Source organism: Gadus macrocephalus, chromosome 11 (genome assembly GCF_031168955.1).
Source record: "Gadus macrocephalus chromosome 11, ASM3116895v1".
Classification (NCBI taxonomy): Eukaryota; Metazoa; Chordata; class Actinopteri; order Gadiformes; family Gadidae; genus Gadus; species Gadus macrocephalus.
The window spans coordinates 22675345-22697784 of record NC_082392.1 but is presented as its reverse complement, the minus strand read 5'-3'; the positions used below and the strand labels follow the sequence as shown (position 1 = coordinate 22697784).

Sequence of the window (22440 nt, the reverse complement as noted above, 5' to 3'; positions counted from 1 at the left end):
GCAAAGTACACCTGCCATTTAAAGTTATCATTTATACTATCCTAGACATCTTTAATCTTATTTACATAGGCCTACAGTAGGCCTGATTTCCTCTGAATGTTTAAATAAAAAAATTCCCTGTCCATGTCAGATCCCCGTCCATACTCCTGTTGTTGTCTTCCTGCACACCTGACTGCCTCCTCCATCGATTGCGGCCACAGCCCTCTCCCTGTACAATATTTCATGTTAAATACATTTCAGGATGAAGTTTGAGATTCAGTTTCAGTATTACTTGTTTTTGACACCTGACGTGGGGCTGGCACCGCCACCATCATATCTGTCTTATTTATTGCACCCACACATAATAGGTCCATGATACCATGTGGGGTCATTTCAGACTCCTTTGCTTCCTAACACCTTGTGAGTTCCCTGGGTACACCAGCTGATGGGTCTGTGTATATATTGGGCATTTGATTCTCGTTTCAGAAACAGAAATAGGCTATATAAAAAAACGAGTGGTAATTATTATTTCTGTTTTAACATTCAAAAAGGTATTAAAGGGACTCTCACCTTTGTTGCATTTGAGAATTACAGCACATTCAAATCATCCCGCCTTCCTCCAATGCCCCACCCCCTAAGCGTTATTTTAAAACTAAGAGTACAAAACTAAGCGTTACTAAGCGAGTACTGTAACGACCTCGCCGGTGACATAATGATGTCGAGTCATTAGTAGTTGAAGGTAGTTTTAATGAACCAAAACCAGGTCACTGAAACCCGTAACATTGTAACCAACGGCAGAAAACCGACACAAAACAAACCCCGGTTACCCCGGCAACCCCCAACACGGTCTCACTCGCGTGCAGGCCCCCACCCTCCTGTTCTTCCAAGGCCCTCCCCCAGCTGACCTAATGATTCGCCCCCACGCTGATTGACAAGAAGAACATTACAATACATGCACATAGAACTGGCATAACGGACAACGAAATATAATGTAACACATAACACACAAAGTATTTAACTGTCCCAGGGTCGCTACAGTACAAAAGTTCTAGACTCCCATGGGTTATGTTTAGACTCCCATGGGTTATGTTTAGACTCCCAGGGGTCATAATATCTACCATCCTGGAGCTCCAGAGTAGCGGGACAACGTCGCGTCTGAGTCCGAAATGGGTCCCGTAATCGGACTGAGTGTGGCGGTTGGTTGACAACGGTCTGGAGGTCTTCCTGGAGCTCCAGAGTAGCGGGACAACTTCGCGTCTGAGTCCGAAACGGGTCCCCTAATCGGACTGCAGGGCTGCCAAGTTTCAGAAAATGACAAGAGTGAGACTTTAGAGTCAGAAGCGTTCGGCCGCCGACCAAAAAAATTTGCCTTTTTTAACATTGATTTATACCTTAGGACTGATGTCCTAAGGTATAAATCTAAAACTTAGATCACTTAAACATGTCTATCACAGCATAACGTAGTAATTGTTTTCGAGGGTGTACGGAAAAGCATAACACAAGGCTTTCTATGGGATAACTGTATAACAGCTGTACTAGCGACCTGTCACAACTGTTGCCTTTCCCCCGGGACGAACACTTGAATGATGTTCGTGTCATTAACTAACAACCAACTAATACATTTGCTGAACTACATAAGCAGAGGGCAGACAAACTGCTTTCCCTGTCTTTAATTTTCAACGTGTGACATTATCATATTACATTTGGGAATCTCAAGAATAGATTTGACTTTGGATGAACAGACAGCGGAGACAAAATATTAGCAAGGGGGAGGGAGAGGCGTCTCACACCTACTTCGCTAACATTAAATTGACATCAGCCCTTGCTCCGTTTATGTCACATTATTTCTCTTAGGATTGTTTAATGTCTATATGAAGCCATTTAACATCACACAAGTGATTGTGATCATTTTGAAACCAAGACTGATTTTATTGGTGAGCTGATTTTGAGAAATCAAACTATGCTGCTACCTAGTTATGCTAGCTAACTAACACGAAGAGTTCAGTAATGTATTACCTTACGTTTTATATACATAATACTGTTATGAAATATGAAAACAACCAGTAAACATCTCTGTGTATAATGTATATTGGAAAGAAGGCGATTGATGTAGGCCCACTTACCCTTCTTGAAAATGTTGCAGAATGCAGTCCAGAAGTCAAATTTGGCACTATATACAAAGACGCTCCACCAAGACGCTCACACGCGCAGGTCGCGGGAGATTGTTTACAAACTGTCAAACGTATACATCGCAAAGTGGACACCGCGCGACTACATAACCACTCGAAGCCGCGAGGACCAAAGCTTATTATCATGAGAAAAAAAAAATAGAGTAATGAATGGGGAAATAAGCGTGAGAAATGGCAAGTGTGGCGTGTGGTGTGAGAATGGGTCAAATTGCGTGACTGTCACACTCAAAGCGTGAGGCTTGGCAGCCCTGGGACTGAGTGGTGCGGTTGGTTGCCAACGGTCTGGAGGTCCTGAGAATCATCCAGGGGAGCGGGACCACTTGGCTTCTGAGGCCGAATCGGGTCCCCTTGTCGGACTGAATGGTGCAGTTGGTGGCCAACAGTCTGGAGGTCTTCCTGAGGCTCCAGAGGAGGGTAACTGTGAGTCTGAGTCCGAGATGAGTCCCCTAATCGGACTGAATGGTGCAGTTTCAGTTCGCCGTGGACCACTTTGGTCTGCCATCGTCATTCGCTACGGTCGCTACTCGCTACTGTCTGCCGTGGAATCAAAACAAACCCTCTAGTTGAGGATGCGCCTTGATGACGCGGGCCCGAATGCGCCACAAGAAGCAGACGGAAAACCTTATATATCCATGCAGCAAACAGACAGGTCTGTCGGCCAATAAGGTCATTCGGTCCGAAGAATTTTATTGGTTGAAGTTTTCATTAAATATTATGAGAGTAAAATAATTGTTTGTTTTTACTCCTGGTGGGTCTGTCTTGCATATTAGAGTGTTATTACCTTATTAATACCAATTTAACCGTATCCAAAAAAAGTGTAAAAATGCAACAAAGGTAAGAGTCCCTTTAACAAGGTGATTTTCTTATAAAGTCAAAAAGGGGCAAACTAATCTAAAATAATAATTGTTAAACATATAGAGAATCATAGGGGGATAAGTAACCTGTACTTCCATGGTCGGTAAACAATGCGACTGCGATCGCTCAGACCGCTCGTTTATGATGCTACAATGCTAACAATGCTAAGAAACAAGAATATTTGTGCATCCGGTACGTCATGAAGTAGGGCGTGGCTATGGACCCATGATGCGGAAGCATATCTCTCCTTGATGTTGCCCTGCGCCATTGAGCAGTTTACATAGGAATGAATAGGCGCCATTTTGGAATCCGTTGTCCATTTTATAATGTGTCCAGTGGTGTAGTCTACGTGATACGCAGGTATACGCCGTATGCCCACTAGGAACGCACCAGGATTTGCGTATACCCACTTAAAAATGTGCACGGATACGTATCAATCGTCTTGTGACAGATCTTTCACTTCTGTGTTTATTTTTCGCAAATACCGGTTGGGTATAACTGCAATAAAATACTTTAAGCAGGGGAAGTTATCTCCTACATTCACCATTCATAAAATCCCCCCTTCGCGCTCTGCCCTGTCTCTGTTACGAAGCGCGAAGCTGCCCCTGCATCTCTGCACGTTAGTTGGCGGGCCGAGCCCCTCCTTCTCGCGTGTGCATGCGTGCGTGCGTGCGTGCGCGTGTGCGTGTGTGTGTGTGTGTGTCCAGTCCTCCCATATTAATGTGTAAACCACATAATAAGTAGTCAACAGAAGACAATGTTTTAATCCCACTTTATATCTCCTTGTTACTTTTAGATGAGAACCCCTGGCCTATGAAGGTATTATTGTAGCAAAAGTCTTTAGCACCTGTAACTGCAGAATTTGAATGCGTACACTAAAGTCAAAGTAAATTTGAAGTCGTATATATTTATTTTGCATGTGTACTCTAAAGTCACAAATGTGTAACAGTACATTTGTAGTCGTAAAAAAAATATAAATATTTTTTATACCATTGTAAACACAAAATAGGGTCTACGAGTACGCTAATCTGTGTTACAGGTGCACAAATCCTTTTGCTACAATTATTGCAGCGCAGTTGGTGCAAAACACATTCGCACACCCGTGTTTCATAATCTGAGAACATGCCCAAAAGGTGTGCATTCGTAAACCCAAATTTGAACAAATGCATCAGAAGTTGCACATCTGTGAACGCTATGTTAATTCAGCATTTTAATGAGCGAGCACAAAACCATTTTACAACTGCTCGAATCTGCTCCTGCAAGTCTCAGCTGTGGGTTTTTTTGCAGGTTGTTTTGCAACACCCCTAGGTGGTAAATGTGTAGCAAAAGTATTCGTATCCGTAGATGACAGAGCGTCCGTGAGCGGGACAAAATAGTCCCGCCCATAATTTCCTAATCCAATGAAAATCGCCGGCAGGGATGCATTTCTCAAATTACACTGGGACCCACCCCGTGCCAGCCATGGAGCTATAAAGATCGCAGCATACTCAGCACGGGATACGTTTATTTCTGGAGAAGTGAAGAGGGCGTCCTACTGAACGGAGATGGGTATCCTACATTATGTTAAATGAAATGACTTAGTTCAAGTGAATTCCCCCCAAAGTATTTCATTAACATGCCGCAAATGTCCTTGAATGTATTTTAATGGTCGCCATAACATAAATTCAGAAATGTTAATGCAATAGCCTACTTTGGGGAGAATTCCCTTGAACTAAGTCATTTCATTTTACATAATGTAGGATACCCACCTCCGTTCAGTAGGACGCCCTCTTCACTTCTCCAGAAAGAAACGTACCCGCGCTAAGAATGCTGCGATCTTTATAGCTCCATGGCTGGCACGCGATGGGTCCCAGTCAGGGACGGCTGGTATAAATGGGCTAACAGGGCTAAGCCCTCTTACAGTGAAAATAAAAAAAATATTATTAAAAACTTAGAACATATTGTTTTAAATTTTGGTAGAACCTAAAGGAGCAACAGCACCAAAAAGTGACAGAAAAACCCAGGATATATATATCTTCGTTTTTTTCCTGTGAATGGGCTAAATGTATTCAGCCCAAGCGCAGTAGCGTAAGCTTCCATTGACGTTTGATTGACAGGTGCCCTGACACGCCCCCTTCATATGCTTCCCATTTGGCTGACCTAGCACAGTAGCTACAGTACAGTGTCCTTCGACTAATCACAGCACAGTAGCGCAAGTGCAGTATGGCGGGCGTTGCACATTTCTTGGACCCCTGCATAACTGCTTGCAGTTCTAGTTTACTTTTTAATCGGTTTTCTTTAATGTCTTTGGAGGAAAAATTGGAAGTGAAAAGATTGGGGACACATCAACCAAACGATGTACAGATTTACTGTCAGGAGTGCGGTCAGAATATGGCCGGTAATAGTGCATTTGTAAGCGGGTCAACTACGTTTCGTATCGAAACATTTAAAAAGCTGTCTAAATAACCCAACATGACGTGACAAGTGTGTAGAGATAGTGGCCCCTCTCCAAGCTGCATTTCAGCGACGGGCAGTAACAATAAGGTTCTCTAATGCCGCTTTTCCACCGCACATGTAGCTCGACTCGACACGACTCGACACGACACGATTCGACACGGTAGCAGCACGGGTGCTTTTCCACCGCAAATAGTACCTCCTGGACGTGGGCGGGGTCGGCTGCGCGAAAGGGCCGTGACGTATTTGTGTACGCGACGCAAACAACACATACGCAACCCACACATGGACAGAACCCACATAACAACAATGGAGGACATCGATCGCATTACTATTATTAGCTGGCATGTTGAAGAAGTTGGAGAAGTGGAACATGTTGGCTGCGGCGCTGCTATGGATGTTACCAGCATGGTTGCCATGTCGCTCTCGTGACTTCGTCACACTCTCTGGCCAATCAGTCGCCGGCCGTCTGCCGACGTCACCTTTTAGCATCGGCTCAGCTCGCTTGGAACCTAGAGCGAGTAGGTACTAGAAAAAGCAGCCACTTCAGGTACCAGATACCATGGTACCGCGGTGGAAACGCAAAAAAGGCGAGCTGAGTCGAGTCGTGTCGAGTCGTGTCGAGCTGGTACCATGCAGTGGAAAAGCGGCATAAGGAATCGGAAATGATCTCATTTAATGTTGCATACAACATTGCCAAAGAGGAGTTGCCATTCTCAATTTAAATCCGAAATTATTCTCATGAAGAGAAATGGATTAAACATCAACCCGACGTAGGCCTATAGCAATGAGATGGCATGTGCACAATTCATTGCAGTAGGCCTAATGGGCGACACCTTAAAGCAAAAGACAGCTGCGGACGTCGGAAACGCCACATAGGCCTACATGTCCTTCATGATTGACGGCGACACAGACGTCTCTAAGAGTGTGTGATCGTCTACAGCCGCATTTTGCGCAAAGGGAGACCAGTCAACATTTTAATTGTGTAATACTTTAAGCACAAAAAAAGTTTTATTTTGCTTAATGGTTTAGTCCGAAATGTTCAATTTCAGCTCAGTGAAGCACTTTAAACACCTTATTTTTCTTTTTATTTATAATTGTGCTTCAAATAAAGAAATGCCTTTCTCTACACCTTAATCTTGTTTAAAAATCATTCACATTATATGAAAGTTATGAACAGAGATATAAAGGTGACCTCATGGCGTCTGGAGCCCTGTGAAGTATTGATAAATGTAATGCATTCTTTAGCCCACCCACCCAAAATCACCACCAGCCGTCACTGTAATTTGAGAAATGCATCCCTGCCGGCGATTTTCATTGGATTAGGAAATTATGGGCGGGACTATTTTGTCCCGCTCACGGACGCTCTGTCATCTACGGATACGAATACTTTTGCTACACATTTACCACCTAGGGGTGTTGCAAAACAACCTGCAAAAAAACCCACAGCTGAGACTTGCAGGAGCAGATTCGAGCAGTTGTAAAATGGTTTTGTGCTCGCTCATTAAAATGCTGAATTAACATAGCGTTCACAGATGTGCAACTTCTGATGCATTTGTTCAAATTTGGGTTTACGAATGCACACCTTTTGGGCATGTTCTCAGATTATGAAACACGGGTGTGCGAATGTGTTTTGCACCAACTGCGCTGCAATAATTGTAGCAAAAGGATTTGTGCACCTGTAACACAGATTAGCGTACTCGTAGACCCTATTTTGTGTTTACAATGGTATAAAAAATATTTATATTTTTTTTACGACTACAAATGTACTGTTACACATTTGTGACTTTAGAGTACACATGCAAAATAAATATATACGACTTCAAATTTACTGTGACTTTAGTGTACGCATTCAAATTCTGCAGTTACAGGTGCCAAAGACTTTTGCTACAATAATACCTTCATAGAAGTGCTTCATAAACTGCCGTAAAGCAGTACCTCTGACAGTATGACAATGTGTGATGTCATCGCATGATTTTAACGCCTTTTTAGAACAGATACGTGACCTTAAAAAATGCAATATTCAGCTGAGTTTATTATCTTAGCCCATCCTTTTTAACGCAACTTTCAAATTACTTGACAAAAAATTACATCGTGAGAAAAGTGGATTCTGAGGATAAAACCCCATTGGCTCCCATTCATTCTGGACTCGCCTGACAGCGCCCCGCGTGGTCAGAGATTATTACTGCAACCAGTCCAGAAAACCGGAACTAACCAGCGAGTGCCCATTCTCCTCATATTAGACATTCCCTGCTACGACCAAAAGTGGGCTTGCCTCACTGAAATGCCGCAAGAAAGTTGGGAGATTTGCAACTTGCACGTACCGGCGACGCATCCAAATGGATTACTGCAAACCATTAGGCGGTGCTGCTTAATGTGACATGTTAAAGGTCCCATGACATGAAAATCTCACTTTATGAGGTTTTCTAATATAAATATAGGTTCCCCTAGCCTGCCAATGGTCCCCCAGTGCCTAAAACTTGCGTTTGGTGTAAAACGAGCACTAGCTGTTCTGCTCGCCTTTGAAAAAACGGAGGCTCAAGCACGCTGATATGGAATGTCTTTTTTTATGTCGTCATAAAGCATCTAAGCTCCTCCCCTTACTCTGCCTGGCCCGCCAAAAGACACGACCGTGCGAGCGCCACATGTGTGTGTGTGACTACACACACTGTAACGCAAGTGTTTCTTGTCGGTTCTTTGACGTCTCTTTTATTTCCACAACGAGACAGTGGGGGTTATCTGAGCCATGGTTGAGAAGGAATTGGGGGAAAGGAACTTTGGCTTTGGCTCGCTGAAGTACATGAACTGCGACATGCCGCCGGTGGCCCGCGAGGCACCATCGCCCGGCAGCGGGCAGCCGGCAGCAGGCAGCGTGCGGTTGCCAGTGGAAGAACCAGAGACGTCGCAGAACCCGACAGTCGTTTGTGATTAATAATATCGTCTGGAGGCACACACAGCTTTTGGCCGTGATAATATGTATTATATGATATAGATATCTATGTATTATATGATATTATTTAGATATAGAGCTCCAGGACTGTAACGCAAGTGTTGTACACTTCCTTGTTATTTGGATAACTGTTCTGCTTTTGGTGTTATGGCGCATAACACGTCGGACTCTCGTCTCTGGTATTTCTACAACGATACTCGTAGTGGGGGTTATCTCAGGGCCACACCCCCACCCTCCTCCTTGACCCGCATCGCTCCTCCTCATTTGCATTATAGCTACAAACACCAAAACAGTGCATTTGGGGGAAGCTCAATGTGCGACTGGCTCGGAGTGGCTGTAACTGCACCACGGCTGAATTTCGGGAACGTCTTTGAATACTGTGTTAGTTGCCCACTAATACCTATATTAAAGAATACATAAAATAGCATGTCATGGGACCTTTAAGCACATTACGCTTGCGGGTAAAAACGACCAAATATTTCATCGGAAGTGCCTTTCGTTTAGACGGTGATGGCGTTTTTGATGCTTAAAAAAGCAAATATCTGAAACTACCCTCCAGAGTGGAAAACTTGAATACGCTCCGCACACTGCCGTGACGCATAACTCTGCTCACGTCGCGTACGCGTTTACGTCACACAGAGCGCCAGTACAGGGAAATAAAACATGTTGGATTATTTCCATGCGCCGGACCGTCAAGCTGCTCTGGCAGCTCTAATAAACTTAGAGGAGTCTTTCCACGATATGTACAGATAGTATTACTGAAAAGAGAAGGATCTGTAATTATGTTTTGGTTTTCGCTGCGCAGATAAGAGAAGGAAGATTCAACGCATGCGCTCAGACAAGTGTGATAGTGTATCACAGCACAGCACCACCTAGCCATCTGACATGCATACCCAATCTAAAAACACTTGTCACCGTATGCACGCAGATTTCCCCCCGAAAACGCTCGTCTAAACGCGGTATAAAGTGAAGACGCGACGCTACTTTTGAGTCTTCTGTTCAGACCATCATGTAGTCTAGGCTAACCGGTTTACTTCTAAAACCAACATGACCGTGTGCATCACATTAAAGAAACAGCTTTTTGGTTCAAGCCAAAAAAGGCTTGTGCCACTGCCTAATATTTTTGCCAATGCTGCTTTATGCCTCATGAAGAAATGAATAATTTTATGTAATTATTTATTTTTGCCAATGCTGCTTTATGCCTCATGAAGAAATGTATAATTTTATGTATATTTCTGAATATACCCAGAATAATATTAAGTCTGAAAATAATCCAACCACTTTGCACCATCTGCCCATAATATTTGTAGCCTTTCAATTATGAACCCATTGTGATATTATATATGAATGATATCTTATTGTCCTGAAGAGATTAAAACATGGTTGGGAAGTTTGTAGGCCCAGGATTATTACACATAAAAGGAACCTTTCAGGACATTTTCTTCCAGTAAAATTTGATTTCTCCCTTTGTACATTTACTGACTGAACTCCAACCGATCAGTAGCTGGGCACATGGAACCCCTGTCAGTCAACATTAAATGGGACGTCCCAAAGTAGCAACAGACATCACTTGCTAATAACGGAAGACAGAAAGTGAGTCTTTTCATTTTTTTATTGAAGCAATTGAAAGAAACCTTTAAGCCTTGACTGCGAACTTGCGCACAGCGTAAATAAGGTCCTTGCGCTGCTGCTTCTTGGTCCTCAGACTCTGCTCACTTTTGGTGAGCTCGCGTCGCAGAGCACGGGTCTTCTTGGGTCTAAGGTCCAGGGGCTTGTACTTCTTGCCCTACAGAAGGAACACAATTTTGGTCAACAGAAATCAATCGATTCCTGCTGGATCAATGAGTTATACAGTGCAGGTATAAACCTTTTACATATAATTTAAAGGGGCCAAGAATCAGGCTGTACAAGACTAAAATGTTTCACATTTAACCAGAGAAGAATATAAAGGATTTGTAGGCCTTTAAAAGATATATACAAATAGTGGTCCTCTCTGGTCTCAGTCTTTTGGTAAGCGGTTATTCATCAGAGAAACATCAGCTCAAAAGTATCATCTCAGACCAGAAGCAACATCTTTACTAGCATTGTTGGAGCCATCTTCAGACCCGTGCTTCATTCTCACCTTGTAGAACTTCCTCAGGTTCTCCTTCTGTGTCTGGTTGATGACGGTGAGGACTCTGGCGATGGATTTTCGGACAACACGGCTGAAAGAAACAAGGCAGGTTAGAATTTCATAGTCTACCATCATCATCATCACTTTTTCCCTCTTGGCACACGAGTTGCCTTGGGTGCTCGCGTCTGAAGATATTGTCGAGCTATCGCAGTGGGCAGCCACAGTGCCCGGGGAGCAGGTTTCAGGTGCCTTTGCTGGAGGACACCTCATCCGTGGATGAGGACGTAGGAGAGTGCTGCACAACTACTCGCCACGTCCACATTTTTGGGTACCGGTCGGGACTCAAGCCGCCAACCTCCGGTTACCGGTCCAACTCCTTAACTAGTAGGCCACTGATGCCCCATCCACTCATTAACCCATCTGGGATACAATGACCAGCATACACTTAAACAAAAAAAATCACATTAAAGGAGTACGCCGAACATTACACGGTTATGTTCCTTCTTCACAAAATACTTTCCCTGATCTTTCCCACATGTTAAGTAAAACTTCAGAAGGTTTGCAGTCATCAAGTGATAATCAGTTCGGACACCAACAGTCCAAGAGAGCTGTTTGAAGACAGTGAAACAGTACAGTCACTGCCGATGAGCCAAGAAGACATCCTATGACTTCGGCAAACATCTGTGGGTTGAGGAACATGGCAAACTGATTTTAATAAAACCATACATTTTATAAGCCAATAACCATTTGTCATCTTGGGTCTCAGTCTTTTGGTAAGCGGTTATTCATCAGAGAAATATCAGCTCATAAGTATCATCCCAGACCAGATGCCAAAACAGAAACTCAGGTTCAATCCGTCAATCAATTATACCCCTAAACAGACACTTACATCTTGGAGAGCTTGGAGGCTGCTCCACCGGTGACCTTGGCGACGCGGAGCTGGGACAGCTCGTTCTTCAGGTCGTCCAGCTGCTTCAGCAGCTCCTCCTTCTTCTTGCCCCGCAGATCTCGAGCCTTGATCTTTGCCTGAGGATAAAACGTCAAAGTGTTAGAAAGTACAGTACCTTTATAAGACAACCAAAATAAATTAAGGCGTGAATTGGAAGAGTCGTTTTAAAAATAAACCACTGGTCATCTCTGGTCTCAGTCTTTTGGTAAGCGGTTATTCATCAAGAGAAACATCAGCTCAAAAGTATCATCTCAGACCAAATGCCAGAAGTGGATCTATATTTTCCGTTTTGTAACACACGACGCACACGTAGACCATATTTAACCAATAAGTACTGTTCCGAGTTGTAATTTAGCGACATTAGGCCTAAAAATGCTTCTCAGGCAGTGAGCCGGCAATGGTTCGGTATAACGGAGCTTTAAAAAACGTCCAGCTAAACATCAGAAGGCTCTCATTAACGCAGTTAATATGACAATATAATACCTAGTTTATGCACGTAATTATATTATAGTCAATATACACATTCTGCGGTTCATCCGCATGGCTTTATGTATCGGCTGCACACGGCCCACAGACCGATACACGACCGCGTGGATACGACTGATTAACGTTCAAAACCCAAATTCAACGAAGCTAGTCGAGCTAAATACACATAATTGACGAGCTAACAACCTAAGGCGAAAACTGTAGGACAAACTACGGCGTTTTGATTTACGAATAACATGTAAATTTGCCGTTTTTTCCGAGGAGATATTTCACTCACCATGTTGCTCCTCGCTGCCCTGTTGGAAAGACCGGATGTAGTGCGCGGCGAGAAGAAGTAGCTTCCGGCAAGGGCGGGGCTTATCTCCTCCAGAAAAGGCTCCCCCTCGCGTCACGGAGGACCTAATAGTCATAATACCAATACAGCACATCATTATAAACATCAATGAGTGTTAAAAATCAAGAATGCCAAACCAATGAGGACATTTGTTTTCATGGAGCATTAAATCGAAAAGTGGAGGAAAATATATGAAATAGAGAGTACCCTTAACTCTAATGAGTGCATGTGTCACGGAAAATATGAATGTGTTTAAATAAGTCAAGTTCACGAAAACTCATACATCTTTTATTAATAAATGAGAAAGATTGTGCTGACAGATACTGTTAAATTGAAACATGAAAATCTGTAGTGATTGTACAGTATTTGCTGAGATTCCAACACACAGAAGACAGTGAAAGCAAGTCACAGAAGTGCATCACTCTTGTTTGTTGACAGTATGTAAATCCTTGGCTGAAACACCAGCCATTTCTAGCTTAAACTTTTATTTTACCGTTTCATATGTAAAGACTCTACATCCCCCTTCATCGATATCTCGGTCGATTGAAAACCTACCGCTTCAATCCTATTGCAAGCATGCTGAACCACTGTACATATCATTTTTTGCATAAAGTTTTTTTTTTTTTTTATATCTTTGAGAAGAGAGCTGGTTCTATCCCAGAGAGAGAGAGAGAGAGAGAGAGAGAGAGAGAGAGAGAGAGAGAGAGAGAGAGAGAGAGAGAGAGAGAGAGAGAGAGAGAGAGAGAGAGAGAGAGAGAGAGAGAGAGAGAGAGAGAGAGAGAGAGAGAGAGAGAGAGAGAGACCCACCCCTTAGGAGCGCCATCAGGAGGCATGCAGATATTGTGGCGCTTTCATCAAAACAACATCAGATCACAGCATTGTAATACAGTACAAACATCATAGCGCTGTGGTAACAGGACTATAAATACTGAGGCGATCATTCCTCACTTATAAAGTTCTGAATGCAAATTAACATTTCCATATGTATAAATATCATACCTTATGTATATAATATGTGGAATGTCAGTTCCTCTACCTCGACCTTGTCAGCTTTGTACAGACAACAGGTTTGGAGGGGGTTGGAAGGCCCAGTAAGTGTCATGTTTTGATTCTGGATGGAACCCAGTGCCTGGCCCTAACCCCCAGAGTTTAGAGCAAACGCCTGGTAAGCCCTGTATCTAACACCGGTCCCTGGAAGCCCCTCCCCTCGGCCCAGCAAGACACACCTCCTTGTCTCTCTGGCCCTGTAACTAGGTCCTGATATCAAACCCCTTTCCTAAACCTGGTTCCCAATCATTCTTCCATAGATGCCCTTGTCCACTCGTCACCTGAAAGTAAAAAACAATCCAAAGCTTCACAAGAGATAATAAATAGTTCTGTTTGTCTCCTGATCACTCTGAAGAAACTCCAAAAAAGCTCCATTATCTTGATATAAAAAAGCAGAAAAAGTAAAGGAACGTTTGAAAGCAGAGTTGGAAACAGATTAAAGCTCAGAGTCATCATGGTGGTGTCCAGGTTCTCTTCATCAGCTCCATTGTGCAGCAGCTCCAGAGATAGAAGGTCGGATGCTCCCTTTAGGAGAGGGCTTGGATCCAAACCAGGACATCTAGCAAAAGATCACATGAAATATCAGCTTCACAATATCTTTATTACTCTTAGGAATATTAGGGGACCAATAACCCAAAGTAATCATTGTATCTGAGAGGGTAATATTCTGGGTCGAAATGTGCAATAATAATGATAACAGTTCCCAAAGTGTAAGCGCTGCACCAAACACAAAATAGGAAACACCTCTGTTTGATAAGGTCTACGTTACACCAGATCTCATGGTTGGTCTACGTTACACCAGATCTCCTTGGCCCAGTTTTTCAAAAGAAATCCAGTGGGATTTCGGATCACGGATTGAATCAAATCTTGGAAATGGGTTTTTCAAAGCTAAAGAGAAATTACGACCTAAAATCAGATCATGTAATCCGATTTTACATTTGATCTGGATCAAAACTGCCCTTTGGGTTATTCAAAACCTTGAACTCGGTTGGGGTTCTATTTGATAAAAAAAAAAAGGATTATCCTGTTCCCATCGGAAGGGTGGATTCAGTTGGTTATCCTGAAATTCAATATTTGGATCACAGTGATCCAATCCAATGCCGTTCAAAAACGGCAAAAAAGTAAGATGGATCAGGTGATCCTGGATAGCAATCTGGATCAATTTGATTCAGATTATAAAAAAAAAAAACTGGGCCCTGGTTGGTCTGCGTTACACCAGATCTCCTGGTTGGTCTACGTTACACCAGATCTCCTGGTTGGTCTACGTTACATCAGATCTCCTGGTTGGTCTATGTTACACCAGATCTCCTGGTTGGTCTATGTTACACCAGATCCTCTGGTTGTTCTACGATACAACAGATCTCCTGGTTGGTCTACGTTACACCAATTGTTACGTAGACGGTAGACCGGATGTTCATATCTATGTTACTCCAGACATTGTGGTTGGACTGAAAGTTAGTTACTCTTAAACCTTCACAAAACACTCAAGAGAAAGAGTCACTAAGAGGCCTTGGAGATGTTCTAGTGGAGGTAAACCCTGCTGTGTGGGTTCGCTGCCCACCTTGTACTCTAGTGTCTTCTTCAACAAGTCCTCCTCCTCTCGCGTGAAGTTGAGCAGAACGGAGACGGCTCGGATCAGATGGAAGGCCTGAGGATCAGAGAAACATCATCACCTTGAGGAGTCAGCCAGAGTGGTCACATCAACCTATCACACACTGAGCAATCAAACACATAAACCCAAATTATGCTCCTAAAAAGGTGTCCCCATATTTGGAGCAGAGGTCCACATAAGCTACGTCACCCTCATCAGTTAGGCTTAAAATGCACACTCCACTGAGACGGCTCTACTCGCGTTGACTGAGTCACTCAGTTCTGCCAGAGCCTCGTCCCTCTCATTCTCCTCGACCTGTCTGCGGCGTTCAGCACCGTGAACCACCAGATCCTCCTCGCCACTCTCGCCGAACTTGCCTTTGCTGACTCTGCGCTATCCTGGTTCACATCCTACCTGACGAATCGCACCTCTCAGGCAAATTGAATGGCTCCTTGTCCAAACTCTGCACTCTTGACACTGGCGTCCCTCAAGGCTCTGTACTGGGACACCTTCTGTTCTCCCTACATACTAGATCATTATGCTCTGTTAACACATAACACGTTTCTTCCTATCACTGCCACCCTGACAACTACTGCCTTGACTACTGCAAGCTCCTGGGTAGACTCCCTGCGTCCGTGTTCAAACCTATGCAGCATATCCAGAACGCTGCCGCACGTCTCCTGTTCAATCTACCTAAATTCTCCCATGTGACCCCCCTCTTCCGGCACCTCCACTGGCTCCCTGTAGGAGCTTGCATTAGGTTCAAGAAGATGGTACGCCATCACTACGGGCAAGCAAAGTTCGATCATCAAAGTCACAACTCTTTTTTTCTGTTTTGGCCCAGTGGTGGAACGAGCTCCATGCCGATGTCAGGACCGCAGAGTGGCTCACAAGCTTCCGCAAGAGACTCAAGACTCAATTGTTCAGAGTTCACCTGGACTCTGCGAAGCCACCCCCTCCTACCCCTCCAACTCACTTATTCAATGATGTACGTCCTGGTACTTAATGTACGCAGTTATTGTATGTTGTACGTCCTGGCACTTAAAGATAGTACTTAGTATCGTGTAGCATCTTATCCTAGCTTTGAGGAGAATGGGTTAACCTAGCGATTGTTCGTACTTGGCACTTAGTTCTATGAAAAACCTTACTGTACACACAGCGATAAATTGTTTGTCATTCTTCTGACAAATTCATTTATTGTACTTTGCTTTGAATAAATTTACTACAATATGCCCTAAATGTAAATGTAACAATTAAAAATAAATATTTTTCTCATTTAAAAAAGGAAATTTCAATATCAAATCCATAACAACCACAACTTTGGAAAAACTCCATCTTAAAAAATAAGGGCATATACCGGTATATATTTTTTTAATTGAGGCAAATGCTTGAGTTTCTGTTTTTTACTTGTTTGTTAACTCCATTTCAAATCTTAACAGTCTTGACCAATTTGATCAACAATATCAAAACATTGTATCTACTTAAATGCTTTGATGATACTTTGATACCTCCCATCTTTTTCTTTCGCTCTTATATCCCATACCCCTGCATTCTTTGGTTCAGTGAGATAAGTGCACATTCGCTTTAAGTGTGCACTTCTCTCAAAAATCTGTAAAATCTGTGTTGGAATGGTATGAGGGCCATTCTCATACACATGTATTCATTGGTGAGGCTGGACCAATTGTTCTTATAGGAGAAAATGCCTCACAGCTTTATGTGGAGCCGACCATGTTCACATATTCAATCGCCACAGTCTCGGAACATGAGACATACTGCTTTTTAACTGCCTTTGTGAAGAATGAACAAGAGTCTGTCCATACTTGAATATAAGCTGATGCTGATTGCCCTGTTGAATTACATTTTTTGTTAGTTCGCGTCTCCATTTGTTTGTGTTTCTCACTCACTAACTTGTAAAAATGCTTGTCGGATATTTGGATTTGATTGGCTGAGTAGCATCACAATTACAATGCAATTGGTCTCCGAGATTCCTGGGCCGCTAAACCATTGCCGTGATGGCTAGAAAGTGATCCATTAGAACTAGAATCACTCAGTCAAAGTGTAATAATTCTCATTAATTTATGCGTCATAGGTTGGGCTCTGGATAGGATGCCGTCTTGGTCCAGACCCGTGCAGAGGATTACTGTCCTCTGCCCTAGACCAAACCCAGACCTTCTCACCTCAGCCTCGCGGCACGACATGAACTTGAGCACCACATGTTTCAGGTACTCAAAGTTGATCTCCCGTGAGTCGTTGAGGTCGGAGGTGTTGGTGACGGTGACGGTGCAGGTGGAGGTGGAGGTGGGGCGGCGGGGCGTGGCCAGGCCAGGTAAGGGGGCGGGGCCTGGAGGAGGGGCAGGGGAGGAGGTGGTGAAGGAGGTGCAGGTGTTTGCTAGAGGATCACTGCTGTGCCGTTGGTCCTGCCTCTCTCCCCGGTCCTCTGCTGCCCTCTCCACTCTCCCCTGGGGCTCCAGGTCTGGCTTCAGCTTCTGGAAACATCCACAGGTACCATGAATACTGCTACGTAGTGCTTTTACATTGTATACTTCCAGTGAGTCTAATGAAGAATACCATGGTAAGCAATCACCATGCTCAAATATCTTATTGCGCATACACAAGTCATTTTTGTAAATAAAAACATCAGAGACATGTGACCAGCTCAAGGCGTTTCACCCACCAGCTCCTTCTGGAAGGTTCTCTTCAGCTCAGCTAACCTCTGCTGCAGCTGCTTGATGGTCTGCAGAACACAAGAAACAACATCTGTTTAAACATGGTCTGCTTTTATGGCGACACATTAGTGCCATAATTCACTAATGTGATCAAAGATGCATTCGGGCGTATTATATTATTCCACACGCGTAGATATTAACTGCGAGCGCGCAAATGATCTCTGCGCGCAAATGATCTCTGCGCGCAAATGATCTCTGCGCGCAAAACAGCCTCTCGCACGCGCAAATTACCTCAGCGCACGCAAAACAGAATTGAATGAGAGGAGGGCTGAGGAGGGCTGTCAATCAAATATCGCGCTTCAGAAACGGCCAATCATAGAAAAGCCCGCCCTGCTTTGGTTCCCTCCCCCATAGTGCCAAAATTAAATTCGAGTGAGAGAGTAAAAACATCTTTCGCGAGAGGTTTTGCGCGCGCTGAGGTAATTTGCGCGCGCAAGAGGCTGTTTTGCACGCGTGAGAGGCTGTTTTGCGCGAGCAGAGATCATTTGCGCGCTCGCAGTTAATATCTACGCGTGTGGAATAATATAATACGCCCGAATGCATCTTTTATCACATTAGTGAATTATGGCACTAATGTGTCGCCATATGCTTTGAGCATTCACAGCTTCACTTGGGCGGTACTTTTGAAGTGTTGTCTGCTTAATGGCTGAATGTAAACGTCCACATCTCCATTCACCTGGCAGATTAGATAGAAGTAGACATCTCCATTCACATGTTAGGTTATATAAACGTCCACCTCTCCATTCACAAGGTAGGTTATATAAACGTCCACCTCTCCATTCACACGGTAGGTTATATAAACGTCCACCTCTCCATTCACACGGTAGGTTATATAAACGTCCACCTCTCCGTTCACATGGTAGGTTATATAAACGTCCACCACTCCATTTACATGGTAGGTAACATAGGAGGATAAGTGAGGCTGCAGACCCGGTTCTTGTCGGCCAGCTGCTGCTCCAGGTCTCGGTTGGTCTTCTGGAGCAGGTCGAGGTCGTCTACCGTCACCGCCCCGTTTAGCTCCGGCGGGACGCAGGTATCCGGGGGCTGGAGCTGCTCCGTCAGGGTCTCCACCTCCACTTCCAGGAAGGAGATCTGCAGACAGAGGAGACTCCTCAGTCTGGAGCTACATTGAAGTCGCTCTGGATGAAAGCATCTTCTAAATGCCCTGAATGAATGCTTTATTATCCTTCTCCATTTTTCAATGTGGACCACAAAGATGTGTGTAGCAGCGTAGGAAGAGGACTGGGAATCCATATGTCCTCAAGGGCCAACATATAAGATAAAACAGCAGTAAATAATTAACTATTATTATTGATTCTATTGGAATAAAGAAAGTCACAATACTGACTCCTCACCACACATTAGAATCCAAAATAAAGCCTCCAAACGACAGCCCTGCACCCTACGGGAGCCTTCGTCATATTTTACGTGTAGAAAGGTGTGCAGTCCTGACCCGTGATTGGCAGGAGTCCAACAGCTGTAATTGGCAGACGGCGTCCTCCCGGAGGCAGGCCAGCTGCTGGTCCTTCTCCGCCTCCTGTTGCTTAGCCTGGGCTCGCTGGCCCTCCAGCTGGGCCTGGACCTGGGCCTGGAGCTCCACCACACCTCCCCTGGATGCCTCGAGGTCTGAGATAGGGTCAGAGTTAAACACTGGAGGGACGTCAACCAGAAGACGCTAATAATTTGTATACAAAATAAAATATACACATTCTAAGCAAACTAGTTGGAATGGCACATACATATAGCCTCATTTCGTACAAAATAAAACTAATATAACTCAATGTTTAAATCAATGTTTAAATCAATGTTTAATCAACATGATCAAGAGAAGAATTTACATAACTGTAGTGACCATAAACACACTTTTAAAGACCACCAGAGGCTACATAAGGCGAAAATACCTGATGGTAAACCAAATGCAAATCAGCCCTGTAAGGTGGAATCTTACACATAATCACATTAGGGGCTCGTATAAGGTTCATACCATTCTGGAGCATAGTAATCTGCTCCTCTCTCTTGGCCAGCTGATTAGTGAGACCGGTCACTTTCTGTTGCACTTCATCATGGGACTTCAGCAGGTCTCCCACCTGAGATTTGGAATACCAAACTAAGGTCACGAAAGGACAAAGGCAGCACTAAGGCCATGTCCACGAGGGAAGGGGGACAGAAATCCATTAATGTGACGATCGGGATTCTCTGCTTCTGCAGTATTTGCATGAGGTTATCCTAAAGAGGTAATTTGCATAAACAATGTTGTGGTTGGCAATATTCATTCATTAAAAAAAGAAGAAAGCCAGACTTGTAGAACACCAACGTCTAACCACAGAAGATAAAATCACGCAAAAGATTTAACCCAATGTCATATGGTGAGTGTGTGACCTGTGCTTGAAGCTCCTCCTTCTGCCTCCTGCTGTCCTCAAGAGCCATGGCTATCTCCACACTCACTGTCTGACGGCTGACCAGCTCCGCCTAGCGCACTCGCGCACACACACACACACACACACACACACACACACACACACACACACACACACACACACACACACACACACACACACACACACACACACACACACACACACACACACACACACACTTGAACCTGAAAACGATGGCTGCAGAAGTTTATGTTGGCCTTAAGGAGAGCAGTGTGCTCTTACCCTGGCTGCAGTCAGCTCCTCTGCCCGGGCCTGGAGGGAGGTGAAGGCCTTGTCCCTCTCCTCCTCCATACCCCTCTTCGCCTCCTCGAGACTCCGCTTCTCCTCCTCCATACACCTCTTGTCCTCCTCCACCTCCCTCTGGAAGTGAGACACACATGAATGGGAGCGAAGCACCTCAATGCATATACATATCAAACAACCAAACAATCAAACAACCCTATACTATATTGGAGAGTCAGGTATAAATCTGTCAGAGCGACAGCCACTCCGTCTACTTCCCCCCTTCGGAGGCAATAGAGGGGGTTCTGCAACGTCTCCTATGCACTCTGCGGTCACCACGGAGACCTGATCCTCACATCTCAGGTGAGATCTGCTTCTCTACTTCCCCATGACTGTCCTAGCTAGACAATTTTCTCTATGTTCTTAACCCAGACTCATCTCTGGCTACAAGATCTAGTTTAATAAGTTATAATATAATACATATAACAATGTAAATAATACAATTATGCAGATGCGGATAGAGCTAAAGCAGCATGCTGTGAATAATTTCCCCCAGAAAGTCCTCCAAGCATTCTGAATGTGTCTACTCTATACACCATACTAGAAACACACTGTGTTTGTTGACAGGTTTCTAACAAGCAGAAACGATGGGCTGAGGCAAGATTACACCTAGTCGGTGTAACAACAGTATTTAAATGCTTATTGAAAACACTTCACGGCAATGGCCAATCTTGTCTCACCATCCTGAGGCATAGAGCCTCCTGCTTGGTCTGGCTCTCTGATTTGACGATGGCCTTCTCCTGCTCTAGTCTATCATTGGTGTCCTCTCTGAGCTGCTTCTCTACCACCAACTGCTGGTCCAGCGATGCCTTCTCGGATAACCAACCTGTTTGCTGAGGAGCAGAGAGAGAAACGCATACACATTATTTACTGAATCTTACTCGTCTCGTATAATGTTTTTCAACCATTGTCCTGTCATTTCTACTGTTATACCAACATATCCCATCTAGGATTAATACAATACATCGTATTTTATGAATGATGGTGAATTCATGAATCCATGGAACATTTTTATTGGGTGTTCAAGACTGTGTGAGTCTTGGTTCTCAGCTGCTGCTCCTCACCATTGTGCTCAGCTCGTCCTGCAGCTCAGTGATCTCCCGCTCAGCTCTCTGGACCTTCCCTCTTGCCTCCACCACCTGCTGCTCGAGGGCTGTGATCTGCAGGGAGACAGGGAGGGGTCATGGAGCACAACCACCACCACTACTCCACCGCCACCATCGTGGTGGTGGTGGGTGTGCTGGTTTTGATCAGCCATTACAAGACATTTCAAAAGGAAGCCATAGTGACATCACAAGTGGGAGGGTCCACCCAGGGGCATTATGATGACTTGAGATTAAAATATAAAGTCTGATGCCAGACGAGCTCAGATCTTGGTGACATTTTCTTTCACTTCAAATTAGTTTGGACTCATATTGCAAGTGGCAGGGGTCTGTAGACATGTGTCACATGGAACGGGTTTTTACTGGAAACAACCGGCTGAACTAGCCTGGCTCCGCCCGCCTAAGTACTTCCGCTCAATTTGAATTTCCCTTCAGTACTAGGTCTGGACCTGCTGTATGTAATTTGGTTTTCTGGTGCCGCCACAGCGGCCCCAGTTTGAGTTGTTGTTGTAGGTCGGTAGTTGATTTACAATGTGCAATTTTTCCCTGATAAATTAAATTTGACGAACAAAACCTGCAGCTGTCGTTGACGGACATTTTCGTGCAGACGCGCAAGGTGTTTGGTTTATGTACAACCTGCGCGTGATTCCCGGCGCATGACATACGTCACAACCAAACGTTAGCGATTGGTTATGGCAGATCCAGAGTGGCACTGGGCAGATCCAATCATTTTAAACTTCAACAGACACCCGCCTTCAAGTGAGTTAACGTTTGTCAATTGATTAGGTCCAGACTCTCTGTACAAATGAAATGAAATGAAGTGAAGTACGAGAGTCTGGTAGAACCAGGCTACGGCTGAACCACAACAAACGTGATATGGCTGACCATTAATCACAGATCAAAAAGACAGAACCATAACTTCAACAATAGCATCATCTTCCTATTGTCCGAATCCCTGCTTGGCA

General features: G+C 44.2%; 2 protein-coding genes across 5 annotated transcripts in view; both read right to left on the bottom strand.

Moving 5' to 3' along the window:
- Positions 1 to 10000: 10000 nt before the first annotated feature.
- rpl35 (ribosomal protein L35) overlaps positions 10001 to 22440 on the bottom strand; it is a 78264-nt gene continuing 65824 nt past the window's right edge. The window contains exons 1-4 of one of the 3 annotated variants that reach the window (XM_060065917.1): positions 14758 to 14766; positions 11409 to 11546; positions 10529 to 10610; positions 10001 to 10192 (exon numbers count right to left, since the gene is read on the bottom strand). In XM_060065917.1, the coding sequence (XP_059921900.1) occupies positions 10043 to 10192; positions 10529 to 10610; positions 11409 to 11546; positions 14758 to 14759 (372 nt within the window). In that variant the 5' untranslated portion in view covers positions 14760 to 14766 and the 3' untranslated portion in view covers positions 10001 to 10042. Of the gene's footprint in view, positions 10193 to 10528; positions 10611 to 11408; positions 11547 to 12231; positions 12374 to 14757; positions 14767 to 22440 lie in introns of those variants that run through there. The other 2 variants (XM_060065916.1, XM_060065915.1) reach the window with 2 other exon arrangements.
- golga1 (golgin A1) overlaps positions 12561 to 22440 on the bottom strand; it is a 64741-nt gene continuing 54861 nt past the window's right edge. For both annotated transcript variants that reach the window (XM_060065900.1, XM_060065899.1), the window contains exons 14-24: positions 21437 to 21532; positions 21053 to 21205; positions 20313 to 20450; positions 20032 to 20121; positions 19637 to 19739; positions 19106 to 19278; positions 18583 to 18744; positions 17601 to 17660; positions 17104 to 17412; positions 14897 to 14983; positions 12561 to 13894 (exon numbers count right to left, since the gene is read on the bottom strand). In XM_060065900.1, coding sequence (XP_059921883.1) covers positions 13814 to 13894; positions 14897 to 14983; positions 17104 to 17412; positions 17601 to 17660; positions 18583 to 18744; positions 19106 to 19278; positions 19637 to 19739; positions 20032 to 20121; positions 20313 to 20450; positions 21053 to 21205; positions 21437 to 21532 — 1452 coding nt within the window. In that variant the 3' untranslated portion in view covers positions 12561 to 13813. The remainder of the gene's footprint in view (positions 13895 to 14896; positions 14984 to 17103; positions 17413 to 17600; positions 17661 to 18582; positions 18745 to 19105; positions 19279 to 19636; positions 19740 to 20031; positions 20122 to 20312; positions 20451 to 21052; positions 21206 to 21436; positions 21533 to 22440) is intronic.